Source organism: Ursus maritimus, unplaced genomic scaffold, assembly GCF_017311325.1.
Source record: "Ursus maritimus isolate PB19 unplaced genomic scaffold, ASM1731132v1 scaffold_22, whole genome shotgun sequence".
NCBI lineage: Eukaryota > Metazoa > Chordata > Mammalia > Carnivora > Ursidae > Ursus > Ursus maritimus.
Window position 1 is genome coordinate 46,626,838 of NW_024424675.1, and position 12,432 is coordinate 46,639,269.

At 63.0% G+C, this 12,432-nt stretch overlaps 1 protein-coding gene across 1 annotated transcript in view; it reads right to left on the reverse strand.

The window, feature by feature from the left end:
- LOC103660581 (laminin subunit alpha-5) overlaps positions 1-12,432 on the reverse strand; it is a 56,249-nt gene that overhangs the window by 22,336 nt on the left and 21,481 nt on the right. Inside the window, exons 8-31 of the mRNA XM_040638563.1 lie at positions 11,743-11,861; positions 11,539-11,629; positions 11,250-11,384; positions 11,008-11,070; positions 6,698-6,838; positions 6,477-6,614; positions 6,259-6,393; positions 6,036-6,170; positions 5,823-5,960; positions 5,310-5,362; positions 4,993-5,098; positions 4,829-4,881; positions 4,629-4,734; positions 4,162-4,261; positions 3,904-4,060; positions 3,672-3,810; positions 3,354-3,496; positions 3,171-3,277; positions 2,920-3,073; positions 2,277-2,437; positions 2,066-2,174; positions 651-748; positions 355-556; positions 113-239 (exon numbers count right to left, since the gene is read on the reverse strand). Of these exons, the coding sequence (XP_040494497.1) occupies positions 113-239; positions 355-556; positions 651-748; positions 2,066-2,174; positions 2,277-2,437; positions 2,920-3,073; positions 3,171-3,277; positions 3,354-3,496; positions 3,672-3,810; positions 3,904-4,060; positions 4,162-4,261; positions 4,629-4,734; positions 4,829-4,881; positions 4,993-5,098; positions 5,310-5,362; positions 5,823-5,960; positions 6,036-6,170; positions 6,259-6,393; positions 6,477-6,614; positions 6,698-6,838; positions 11,008-11,070; positions 11,250-11,384; positions 11,539-11,629; positions 11,743-11,861 (2,910 nt within the window). The remainder of the gene's footprint in view (positions 1-112; positions 240-354; positions 557-650; positions 749-2,065; positions 2,175-2,276; positions 2,438-2,919; positions 3,074-3,170; positions 3,278-3,353; positions 3,497-3,671; positions 3,811-3,903; positions 4,061-4,161; positions 4,262-4,628; positions 4,735-4,828; positions 4,882-4,992; positions 5,099-5,309; positions 5,363-5,822; positions 5,961-6,035; positions 6,171-6,258; positions 6,394-6,476; positions 6,615-6,697; positions 6,839-11,007; positions 11,071-11,249; positions 11,385-11,538; positions 11,630-11,742; positions 11,862-12,432) is intronic.

The following is a 12,432-nucleotide window of genomic DNA, read 5'->3' on the forward strand; positions in this document are numbered from 1 at the left end:
GACGGATCTGTCCGCGTCCTGTGACGACCGCCACACAGTGCAGCTGTGTGAGGAGACCCCTGACAGACTGCTCATCCGGGGTCTGGCCCCACTGCCCACCACGGCCACTCACCCTGCCAGACGCGGCCCCCGCTGATGAGGACCTCCACAGCGAAGGTGGGGTGCTCTGGCTGGTAGCCGTGCAGCAGGAAGGCATAGCGGCCCAGGGCGGGCACGTGGGTGGTGAAGACCACAGTGCCCTGTGGGGAGGGAGGGGCTCCGGTGAGCAGGTGCAGGGGTGGGGACCTGGGCAAGGGTGGAGGGCCTGGAGTCCCGTCCCTGCCCACGCCTGGCCCTCCTGGCCCGGGCCCTCACCTGGGGGTGGCGCAGCAGCGTGGGCTCCGCGTCGGGGTCCATGGCAGTGGGGGGCCGAGGCTGGGGCCCCGACGGGGGTGCGCCGGGCGTGAGATCCTGTGAGTGGGCCAGTGGGAGGCTAGGGGGCAGTGGCAGCACCTGGCAGTCCCTGAGGATGATGGGCTGGGGCGGCTTCGGGAAGCGAGAGAGCAGGCAGGTGGCACTGGGGACGAGCGTGGAGGTGAATCCCTGTCACCTGGCCAGCGTGCCCCTCTGGCTGCCCCAGCCCCTCCTGCCCCCGCCACCCCACCCCACACCTGCTGGGGCTGAAGGCACCGTGACTGCTGACACAGTGGACCCGGGGCTCCACGAACTCCAAGCTGAATGTCTCCACGGGCACCAGTGTGACACTGTGCTGCAGAGAGAGGACCAGGCGTGGACGGGGAAACGCAGGCGGGGGGCCCCTCCCACACCCCACATCCAACCTGCGTCCCCCTCTTTGCACCGAGTCCCTGCCTCCTCTGGCTGCCCGTCGCAGCTCTCCTCGCCGCCACCCACCCTGTCGCTCCCTGCAGGGACTCGACGGCACGCTGGCCCCCAGCCTCCCCCTCAGCTACAGGGAGCTGGCACGGACGGGCCCTGAGCGGTGTGGGCTCCCGAGCGGGCTCCTCTGCCCTGTGTCATCCGGCACGACGTAGGTGCGCGTGTGGCCGGGACAGAACACAAGGCATCAAAGCCGTCTGGAAACGCCCCTCGGGAAGACCCAGAAGGCCGCGTGGCCACAGCGACAGCAAAAACCCGTCTCGACCTGGCATCAGCACCCACTGGCCTGTGCGTTCCAGTGACGAGCTCCGGGACAGGCTGACGTAGCGGCTGTTAGAGCCGGGGGGAGTCTGGGGACGGGGCGTGTGGCTTCCTGTGCTGGGTGCCGGGGGTGGGGGGCACACCAGGCATGCCTGTGACGTGGTTCTGTGGACACTTTACAACACCCCAGTTCCCCGCCACAGGGCTGGGGGGGACACACCGCACGCGCCCTGACATCAGTAAGTCGGGTGGAAGCCATGGGGTCCGTGCTCTAGCACCGCGAGTAACGCGCCAACTGCCGCGAGCCTGTGCGGCGGGCGGCCGCGGCGCTCTCCTTCCGTTTGCAAATCTCTCGTCAACACTGATGCGTTTGTTAAAGGCCCGAGGGAGGGAACATAACGCGGTGAGTGTGATGCTCTGACGAGACAGACGTCACCTGCTCGGTCCCGTAGTGAGGGGACACCTCCTGTGGGTTCTGGGCGTCGCAGACAGGTCTGCAGAGGCCCGTCGCACCATGACTCGGTCCTCAGAGCGAAGAGGGTCTAGCAGCAACCTAACCATGACGCCAACGACCCCGCCGAACAACCCCTTCCTCACACCGGGGTGTTCTCGTAAATTACATCAGAAAGTGGCCTCTTGTTAACATGGTTTCCTTCTCCTCCAACTCCAATCCATCACACACACCCCGCCCCGCATGGAGAGGGGAATGCTTTCTAAATAAGTCTATATTTTGTACCCATGGGAAATAATACCCAAACCCTGCAGGTGAGGAAGATTCCAGAAGAAACGTGAGCGGGTGCACACTAATGGTGCTACTGCTGACGGCCACCCGGGCTCACCACGCTTCAACTGATGCCACTTAAAATCTGAAGGGCCTGACAGCACGGGAGTGCCGGGGGCCTGCGCCGTGGAGGGGTCAGGGCCTTACCAGGAAGAAGCGTGCCTGCTCGGCCGTGAGCCGGACGCTGGCCTCCGTGTCCAGGTGGAAGGTGGCCAGGTGGTGCTGGGCGTCCAGGGCAGTGCCCCGGCATAGGGTGCTGCGGGATGGGGCAGGGGCGGTCAGCAGGCGGGGCAGCCCTGGGGCCCAAGCCCTCCCACACAGCTCCCCGGGACTTGAGTCCTCTCCCCTCCCTGCGCACCTATAAGGGCAGGGGTGAAGCATGACAGCCCCCTGCTGGGGGGCCTGCTGGGGGGTGTGCACGGCCACGCCCACCTCCTGGCGGGCGTCCTCATTGGCGTACTCCACCACCAGGGCGTAGCGGCCTGGCTGCGGCACTGTGACCTGAAGCTGAACGTCCACCTGGGGGGCACGTGATCAGAGTCCCCACCCCAGGCCCCCATGTCCTCCCCGGACACTGCTGGACACTGCCCATACCACCCTCTGCTTCCACAGCCTCCCCCCAGTCCCAGAGTCTGCGCCCCTGTGGTCCTTGCTGCCTGGGGCACCCCTCCAGGGCACCCCCATGGCCACCTGGCCTTCCACCCTCTCCTCATTCCGAGCCTCCCCTGCCTCCCCAAGGCCTGCTGGCCTCAGCACTGCTGAGGGCCTGCTGCCCAGAGGCCTAGCCTGGGTCTTCGGAGTAACGAAGGCCCTGCAGCCTTCTCACGATACACAGAGGGCAGGGGCCACCGACACCCCATCTACAAGTGAGGTCCCAAATTCAAACCTGTGGCCTGTCCCGGCAGCATGGGCCCCAGCCCCTCCCCATCCTCCAGGCCAAGGGCACACCTTCCCCAGTCCTGGTCCTCCCTGCCCCTCCACGAGGTCCCAGGGACACGCACATCACTGCCCAGGCAGGCGGCCAGGGGCGGGTGTGAGGGGCTGAGCTGCTCCATGGGGCAAGGCCGGGGCAGGCTGTTGTCATGGCGACATAGGGCCTCGGGTCCAGCCGCTGAGGGGAAGCCATCCAGGGGCAGGTGGGTGTAGAGCAGGCAGCTGGGGTGGGGGCGGAGGACACGGCTGCGGTCAGCAGAGGCGAGCAGCCGGGCACCGGGAGGCTCGGGCCCCCCACCCCCGCCAGGCCGGCTCTCACGTCTGCCCGGAGCGCTGGCCGGTGGGCCGGAACGTGCAGGCCTCGGTCACCCGCAGCTGCAGGAGCGCTGCCTCGTAGTAGACCCCAGGCAGCAGGGCCGCGTAGTCCTGGCGGGCGGGGCACAGGTCGGTACGCCGGCCCTCTCCCGGGGCCCAGTTCCAGCCCGCTCAGCCCCCGGCTCACCAGGAGCACCCCTTCGGCCTCCACGAGCAGGGCCCAGGTGCCAGGGTTCAGCACAAAGGGCTCCCCGAAGCCCCTCTGGGGCACGGTGACAAAGGCAGGCTCTATGCTGGGCGGGAAGGTGACGAGCTGGCTCTGCTCTGTGCCTGGGGACATGGACCATGAGACTCCTAGACTCCGCCCACGGGCCACCCCGGGCGGCAGCTCCCCCAGGGCCAGGGCGCGGGTGCAGGCCCCAGGTGGGGCTGGGGCGAGGGGAGGGGGCGGGGGGGCTGGGTCAGGACGGGCAGTGGGGGAGCGGGGCGGCCCCCGGGCACTCACAGTTGGTGCAAGTGGCAAACCTGCCCTCCTCTTCCACAGAGACCCGCCCGCTCACACTGGTGGGCCCACGGTTGACGTAGCGGAAGACGAGCCGGAAGAGGTCGGGGGAGGTCACGTTCAGCTTTGCCACGATCCTGGGCTGGGGGGGCAGGGGCACGGAGAATCGGCGTGGCCCCTTCCCGCCACGGGGAGACCTCGAGGCGGACATGGGGGAGGGCAGCCCCTCACCCACCTGGATGGGCGTCATCTGCGCGTAGCCCCTCCAGCTAAAGCTCTCGAACTCGAGGGGGTTGAAGCCAAAGCGCACCGTGTGGCCGTCTGGCGTGGCTGCCTCCTCCAGCTCCAGGCGCAGGCCGTGCAGGTCGGGGACGTAGTGGTCTCGCGCTGGCCTGGCCACGGCAGGGGTGGTCAGAGGCAGCCCGCAGGGTCTCTAGCAGGTCAGCTGCCTTGCCAGCCCCCTGCCCCCAGCCCCGCGGGTGGGGGCACCCACTCGCTGCAGGTGAGGCCCTGGGTGTTGGGGCGGCACCGGCAGGCGCCCGTCCTCGGGTCACAGCCCTGTCCCAGCGCACCGCCGACGTCACACCGGCAGCCTGCAGGGGGAGGGAGCAAGGTCAATGCTGCTGGCCCCCACCGGGCTCCGGACCCTGCTCCGGCCACCCAGGCCCCTGGGGCTCTGTCCACTGTCTGTGGAGAGCAACAGGGGCTAAAAAGCCAACTCCTACTGACCACTAGGGGCTGCCCAGGGGTTTGGACAATAACAAGACACTGAGATTGATCAGAGATGTCAGCCAGGGGCGCAGGAAGGAGGGGAGGAAGACCGGAGCAGCCCTGCAGCCCCTCCCTCCTGTGTGTAGCACAGGCCTTCCCAGACCCAGGCGCCTACCTCCCTCGTCCCTCCCCTGCTTTGGCCTCCCCCAGGATGCCGGGACATGGGCTGAGGGCTGCAGGGGCACTTACTGCGGCAGCCAAAGTAGTCGGCCCGGTCCAGCCCAAAGAAGCCGTCCCGGCATGCCGCGCAGGTCTGGCCACACACGTGAGGCTTGCAAGAGCACTGGCCGTCGCCCTGAGGCCGAGAGGAAAGGTGAGACCAGGCCGGGGGAGGTAGAGTCTGGATGTGCTGCCCCACAGCCCCTAGGCAGCTCGGCCCTCAGACTCACCGGCTGGCACTCGGTAAGTCCGCCCAGCGTGCCCCGGGGATCGCAGCTGCAGCCTGGCGGAAAGTAGAGCGGGCCTGGATGCTGTGGGGCCGGCCCTCACCTCCCTGCACCGTTCCCCTCCACCAGAGTCTCCCCAGCACTCCCACACACACCCCCAGACTCACGGATGCAGCCCTCAGGGTTGCTGGGACTCAGCCCCCAGAACCCAGGTTTACAGCGATCACAGCTGGGCCCCTCCACGTGGGCTCGGCACGTACAGGGGGCCTGTGCCTGGGAGAAGGTGAGACTGAGGGTCAGGATGGGTCCTTGCCCTTCTACCCAAAACCCTCAGCCCTGGAGCCCCGACCCAGCCCCATCTCTGGCATGTCCCTGGAATGGGGACAGGACCAACCAGGGGGACAAATGGGCCCTGCGGCTGCCAGGGAGTGATGGACTCCTGGAAGTGATGGCATGACCTCCGAGGAGGGCGACCGGGGCTTACCTCAGGAAGGCTGTGATCGGCCGGGGCCAGGCCGGCAGGGTGGCAGGAGCCAGCTGTGGAGAGACCCGGCCTGTGGTCACTGACTCTGAGGGCCAAGGGCCTCCCCAGGCCCAGCCCGGACCCAAGGCTGCATGGGAGCCGGCCCGTATACCTCCCACACACGTGGGTGGGCGTGAAACCGTGGGCTGTGCCTGTGCACTCTGGTCCCCACGCGCCCTCCCCCACCACAGAGAACAGTTGTGAACACGCGACAAGCACACGTGGCCCGCAGACGTGTGTGTGTGTGAACACAGGCTGTGCACAAAGCACGTGAACAAGGCCGATGAACTCGCACGTTGAGGACGATTGCACAAAAACATGCACGCGCGCTCACAGAGCACACGGATGAGCACACGCGGCACACGGACGCTCACGGACGCAGGGCACAGATGAGCACACGCGGTACGTGCAGTCGTGGCGATAGCCCGTGGACAACACACGCGGCACGTGACGTGAACACCGCACGAGGCTCACCTTCACAGGAGGGGAAATTGTAGGCGCCAGGCACACACATGTCACACCGCGGCCCTGTCACACGGGGCCGGCAGCTGCACTGTCCGCTGCGGGGGTCGCAGGACGCATGCAGGGAGCCCTCGGTGGAGCAGTGGCAGGCTAGGCGAGGAAGGCAGGGTGTGGGCACGCGGTGGGGACACGCCTGCCCTCCCCGCCCCCTGCACGGGCACTCACGGGCACAGTCTGGGAAGCCGTGGAAGCCGGAGCTGCACTCCTGGCAGGCAGCGCCCGCATAGCCAGGACGGCAGTGGCACGTTCCGCCCACCCCGCAGAGCTGGTCCAGGGTACCCCGGGGGTCACAGGTGCAGGCTGCAGGTGACACGGGGTCAGGCCCTACCTAGGCACCCGTGGCTGGCCCTCCTGCTCCACCCAGGCCCCACCCTGGACCTCCACTCACCGCGGCAGTTGGGGTAGCCGTGGTGGCCCAGGCGGCAGCGGTCACAGTGAGGGCCGTCAAACTCCGGCCGGCAGGGGCAGCGGCCAGCCTCGTCGCAGCCCTCAGGCAGGGTCCCCGCAGGGCTGCAGCCACACACTAGAGGCATACAGGGCCACCCTGAGCCAGGCAGGCTGTGCCCCAGCCCCCGCCCCCGTGCCCACTGGGGAGGCCTCGCTCACGCTGGCAAAGAGGGAAGTGGAAGTAGCCCGGGGCGCAGCGGTCGCACGTGGCCCCCTCGAAGCCCTCCCGGCAGGTGCACTGACCCGAGTCTCGGTCACAGTCCCCATCCGCCACTCCAGGGCTGGAGCACTGGCACGCTGCAGGAGGGGATGCCGTGCTCAGTGGGAGAGGGGATGGGCTCCCAGGATCTGCACGAGGACAGGGTCGGGGCTGCACTCACGCTGGCAGCCAGGGCCATAGAAGCCTGGGGCGCAGAGCTCGCAGTGGGTGCCCTGGAAGCCGGGTTTGCACACGCAGCGTCCCAGCCGCGGGTCTTTGCGGCAGGCATTGCCCTGGGTCCCGGCGGCGCTGCAGTCACAGTCTGGGGGAGAGGGAGGAGGGTCTCAGATGCCTGCAGACCCCAGCCCTCCCCGCTGGAAAGTCTGCCCGCCACACGCTTGCTTCCTTCACCTCTACGCTGAGCTCATACAGAACCAGAAGACAAAAATGGCCAAAACGCAGAGCCGATGTCTCCGGAAAAGTGCCTGCACTGAAATCAGGGTGCTAGAAGTCTGTGTAACTAGTTGTCTACCCTGTGGCTACTAAGTCAACTGCAGGCATCGATACAACCAGAGAAAACAAAATCCTAACAGGCAAAAAAAACCCTGTAACCTTTATAAATAATTCCGCAGCTTGGAAAAGAGGAGGGAAAGCTGCTAAACGTCTTACGCACGAAAAAAAGCTCACGACTACTGTTTGTTACTTGTAGAAAATGATGGTTTGCTATTTGTCAAAGACGTAGGGTGACCCCCCGCTGAACCAAAAGAAACAGAGCCTGCAAACTGTCCAAGAAGGAAACACAAATCATCCCAAACCAAAACACGGTCTGTTGCCCAACCCAGCAAGACGCAGGCGGAAAACACCTCAGGAGAAGGAGAAATGAGACAGAAAGAGCAGGAGTGAGCCCCGCCTGACGGCCACGGCCCTGCCCAGGCCACGGCTCTCTCACGACAGACGCCTCAGTTTCCTTTTTTGAAGGAAAATCAAGTCATGTTCTCTTGAAAAGATGCACCTTGAACCAAGGACCCAGACAGGCCCTGGAGAGCTTCGTGGACAGCAAGGTGCAGAGGTGAGCACAGAGACCCCAGAATATTCCGGAGAACCCAAGTCCACAAGCATCAGCGGGATGATGGGGAGCTGCTGCGTGGAAGGGGGCTCGCCCCCCCGGTCTGCAGGAAGCCCCGTGCTCTAAGAGCAGGACCACAGGGTTGCGAGGTGCTGAAGGCCGAAACGCTGGAGCTGGAAGGTTCTGGCAAAACCACCATCCTGGACAGAAAGACTGAGGACACTGTCCTCAGAACCTGACAAGGACGGAGCAGGGACAGCGAGGATTTGAACAGCATAATGAACACGCGTGCTTTGTGGGTGCACACGTGGCGATCTGTACCCCGCACAGCACATGTGGGCCCGTCACACATTCACGGAACGTTCTAAAAGGCATTACGTTCTAGGTGAGAAGCAAAGGAATTGACCCAATCTGACCACAATGCAATAAAACCAGGACTGAGCCATCAAACAAGGACAAAAAGGCCATCTAACCACCCGTGGGAGGCGCCGGCCGCGGCTGCCCTGGGGGAGGCACAGCCGAGCCACAGCCGGGGGTCCCCCAGCCTGGGCACCGCGGCTGCCCTTCTGGGCTGGGTCGCTCCCGGCCCCCCCGGGACGTGTCAGTAGCACCCCTCTGTCATCACAGCCCCAGCTGTCTCCAGACACCCTCCTGTGGGTCAGGACCAGCCCTGGTGGAGAACCAGAGCTCTACCCCTGCTTGTCGATAATTAAGACACAGTGAGACGAACAAATCCAAGAAGCCAGGAGAGCAGTAACAAAAGAAAGTAGAAAAGAGACAAACGCCAAGCGATCTCACTTCGTGGGGAATCTAGCACAAACACGGAACACGGAGCTCAGGGAACCAGACAACACGTCGGTGGCCACCGGGCTGGCGGTGGGAGACACGGGGAAGGCACAGACTTCCAGGCGTAAAACGAGTAAGGTGTGGGGCGCTGAGGGCCAGCGTGGTGGCCGTACGTCATCACAGCGGGCTGCAGGGGCTTCTGGGTGGCTCCGCTGGACGCCAGCATTCAACTCAGGTCATGGTCCCGGGGTCGTGGGATTGAGTCCCGTGTCGGGCTCCCTGCTCAAAGGAGAGCCTACTTCTCCCTCTCCCTCTGCCCCTCTCCCCACTCACCGCACGTGCTCTCTCTCTCAGATAAATAAATAAAATCTTAAAAAAAAGGAAGTTAAACCTCTCCCCCAAACTGAAAAGAGAAAAACCCCAGCAGATATTATAGATAGAATCTTAAGCTGTATTTTTTTTTTTAAGATTTGATTTATTTATTTGACAGAGAGAGAGACAGGCAGCGAGAGAGGGAACACAAGCAGGGGGAGTGGGAGAGGAAGAAGCAGGCTCCCAGCAGAGGAGCCCGATGTGGGGCTCGATCCCAGAACACCGGGATCACACCCCGAGCCGAAGGCAGACGCTTAACGACTGAGCCACCCAGACACCCCAAGCTGTATTTTGAAAACACCAATAAATTCCACAAACTCCTGATAGGTCTAATAAAAGAAGGAGATAAAAGAAATTAAAATGGACAATAAGAGAAATGAATTGTACACATCACAAGGGAATGCTGCGTGTCATCTTTATACCAATATATTTTAAAATCCAAAGGACACAACTTGCTAAGAAATAAAAATGACTAAAACGGACTTGCACTGAGGTGGGAAACGGAGAGATACAAGACCCATGGAAGAAATGAGAACCATCACCCAAGATCGCCCCTGAACAGGTGTCAGGACCAGGCAGCCTTCTCCCTTCTATCACACTTTAAAGAAATCGGTGATTCCTGTGATTTTTAGACCGCTGGGGAGCATGACCAAGTGTGGGTCCTTTTCCAAGTCTTTTCAAGGCGAATTACAAAACCAAAGCAAGATGGCACACACCAGAACAAATACAACTGAGAAAGCTTTCCACCAGTCTCCCCTATGAATACAGACACACAGGTGTACGTCCGGAGAGACACAGATAGAATTCCTCATACGATTAGGGCCTTGCACTGAAACCCCACTGGCACCGGCTGTTCTGGAGCGTCGACCCTTCTGTCGGGCATCAGAAACCACAGTCCCGGGGCTCCGCTGGCTGCCTTGCAAATAAAGTTTTATTGGAACTCGGCCAGGCCCATTCCCACGCACATAGTCGATGCCACGCTCCAGCCACAGTGCGTGATGGGGGAGCTCAGGAGCCGAGACAGGACAGCCCGCCCTCACAGTCGAAAGCAAGCAAGCACCGTCTAGCCTTTTCTGGAAGAAGTCTGCCGAGCCCTGTTTACAGCACCGATGAAAACCTGACATCGACACGTAAAGAAAAAACCGTCCAAGGCCAACAGGCATGAGGGTAAGTGAGCTTAGGGCACGCCGCCTCCGTACAACTGAGTCAGAGGTGAGTCAGAGGCAAGAACCACGTCAACAGAACCACCTAAGGGTTAACATGCCAGCTCAGGAGAGAAGAGCCCCGAAGACACAGGGCAGATGGCCCCGCCGGGAGAGGTGAGTGTGTGGAGAGCTTGGCCGCCGGCACGCGGACAGAAACGTGAGCAAAGACTCCAGATGACACGCTCCCCAGGAAAGCAAGCGCAAAGTCAAGAAACACTTGAAAGAAGATCCCACCTCTCAGACGCGTCAAAGACACGAAGATGACAAATGTCACATGTGATCGGAGACACGGCCAGTGGCCGAGCACACCACATTATGCCGTTAGGAAGGAAAACCGCCGGCTGGCCAGACTGACATGCCGTCCCCAGAGACAGGCGCCTGATTCCAGAAACACAGGGGAGGCAGCCTCCGCTGGGCGAGCGACCCGCCAGCTGAGGTGACTGTTGCAAGCAGTGCCCGTCACCCGGCAAGGACCGTTCACACCTGCGGATGCTAACGTCACGACGCTGGACACTGGTTCTTTCAAGAGAGCCATTTGGCAACCTGCAGCCAAAGATGTCCCAGCACAGGCATGTCTCGTGACTCAGAACCTTCTAGGAAATCGTTCTACAGAAATTATTGAGAATTTATGGAAAGTTTTAGCTGCAAGGATGTTTACTGTAGTTTTTTTTTTAATTGGAAAGAACTGAAATTTCCAACAATTTGGGGGCTGACTGAAGAAATACTGCATCTGTCCGATGACACAGAATGAGGTGACATGTTTACAGGGCCGCGGCGGGAGGAAACCCAGAGCAGCGCCCACAGCACATGTCTGTGTTCACAGCAGCACTGTGTGCGGCACACGGGAGGGTCCCCGCTGCAGGGAGAGGGTCCCTGCTACGGGGAGAAGGGTTGCTTGAAAGCGATGCAATTCTGGGTACCTTTGTTCTTCTCTTTGTGCCGACCTACACTTTCGAAGCTTTCCTAGCACGAAAACGCATTATTTGCATAAAAACACAAGAGCTGAACGTGAGGTGACCACAACGACAATCCCCCTTTCTGGGGGCCTTGGAGGACACTTACTCACAATCTGTCCGGCCGGCAGCACCTGCTCCCCGGTGCCGTTGGGGGAGAAGGAGGGCACCGCTGAGGGAGGAGACAGCGTGGGTCAGCTGGGTCGGCTTGGCGCCACTGGAGAGGCGGGCAAGACCGCCGGAGGCAGGCAGGCTCCACGCCGGGCCCCCAGCCGGTGTCCCCCGCAGGGCTCCGGGGACCTGCGCCCCCACTCCCCCGCCCGTCCCCCCACCCCAGGCCAACGCCCTCACGGTAGCAGCGCGGGAAGCCAGAGAAGCCCTCGGCGCACGCGTCGCAGTGCTCCCCCGTGAAGTTGGGGCGGCAGAAGCAGCGGCCCGTCAGGTCCGCACATGTCCCGTCTGTGAAGTCCGACTCGCAGTTGCAGCCTGGGCGGGGGCCGGGGAGTCAGGAGACCCCAAGCCCGGGGCCGGCCCCAGGCCAGGCCAGGCTCTGCCTCCCCGGTGTGGGCAGGGAGGTGAGAGCCAGGCCGGGCCTCCCAGAGCAGTGCAAGGGCCCCCCGCCCGGGCCGACCCCACTCACGGCGGCAAGCGTGGGGAGAGTCGAGAGGGTGGTCCGGGGCCCGGTAGAAGCCAGGCAGGCAGCGCTCACAGTTGATGCCGGTGGTGTGATGCTGGGGTGGGACGGGGTCACTGAGTGCAGGGACACTCCCCCCCTGACGGCCACCCACCCCAGTGCCCCAGACCCGTCCTCGCTGCCGCCACAGGCCGGCCGGCCCCCTCCCACCTGGCAGTCGATGCAGACGCCACCGCCCTGGTAGACGTTGTCCTGGTTCCGGCTGGCGTTGCGCCGGTCCACCTCGGGGTCGTAGAAGCAGTCGTGGGCGTGGCCGTGGCAGTTGCAGGCTGGAGAGAAGGGGACGCAGCTGTTCACAGGCCCCCCAGGACCCCGCCTTGCGGGGAACCCCAGAGCACATCTCACAAACTACGGGTGACCCCAGATGTGGCCTGGTCTGGGTGACAGCACACACCACGTGGCCAGAGCATACCTCAAGTCCTGGCAAAGCTTGGTGAGCGTGTGTGCCGGTGAGACGTGTGAGCATGTGTGAGCAAGTGAGCGTGTGAGCAGGTGAGCGTGTGAGCGGGAGATCATGTGTGCAAGTGAGCGTGTGAGCAGGTGAGCGTGTGTGCAGGTAAGCGTGTGAGCGGGAGATCATGTGTGCAGGTGAGCGTGTGTGCAGGTAAGCGTGTGAGCGGGAGATCATGTGTGCAAGTGAGCATGTGTGCAGGTGAGCGTGTGAGCGGGAGATCATGTGTGCAGGTGAGCGTGTGTGCAGGTGAGCGTGTGAGCGTGTGAGCAGGTGAGCGTGTGAGCGTGTGTGCAGGTGAGCGTGTGAGCGGGAGATCATGTGTGCAAGTGAGCGTGTGTGCAGGTGAGCGTGTGAGCGGGTGAGCAGGTGAGCATGTGAGCGGGGGA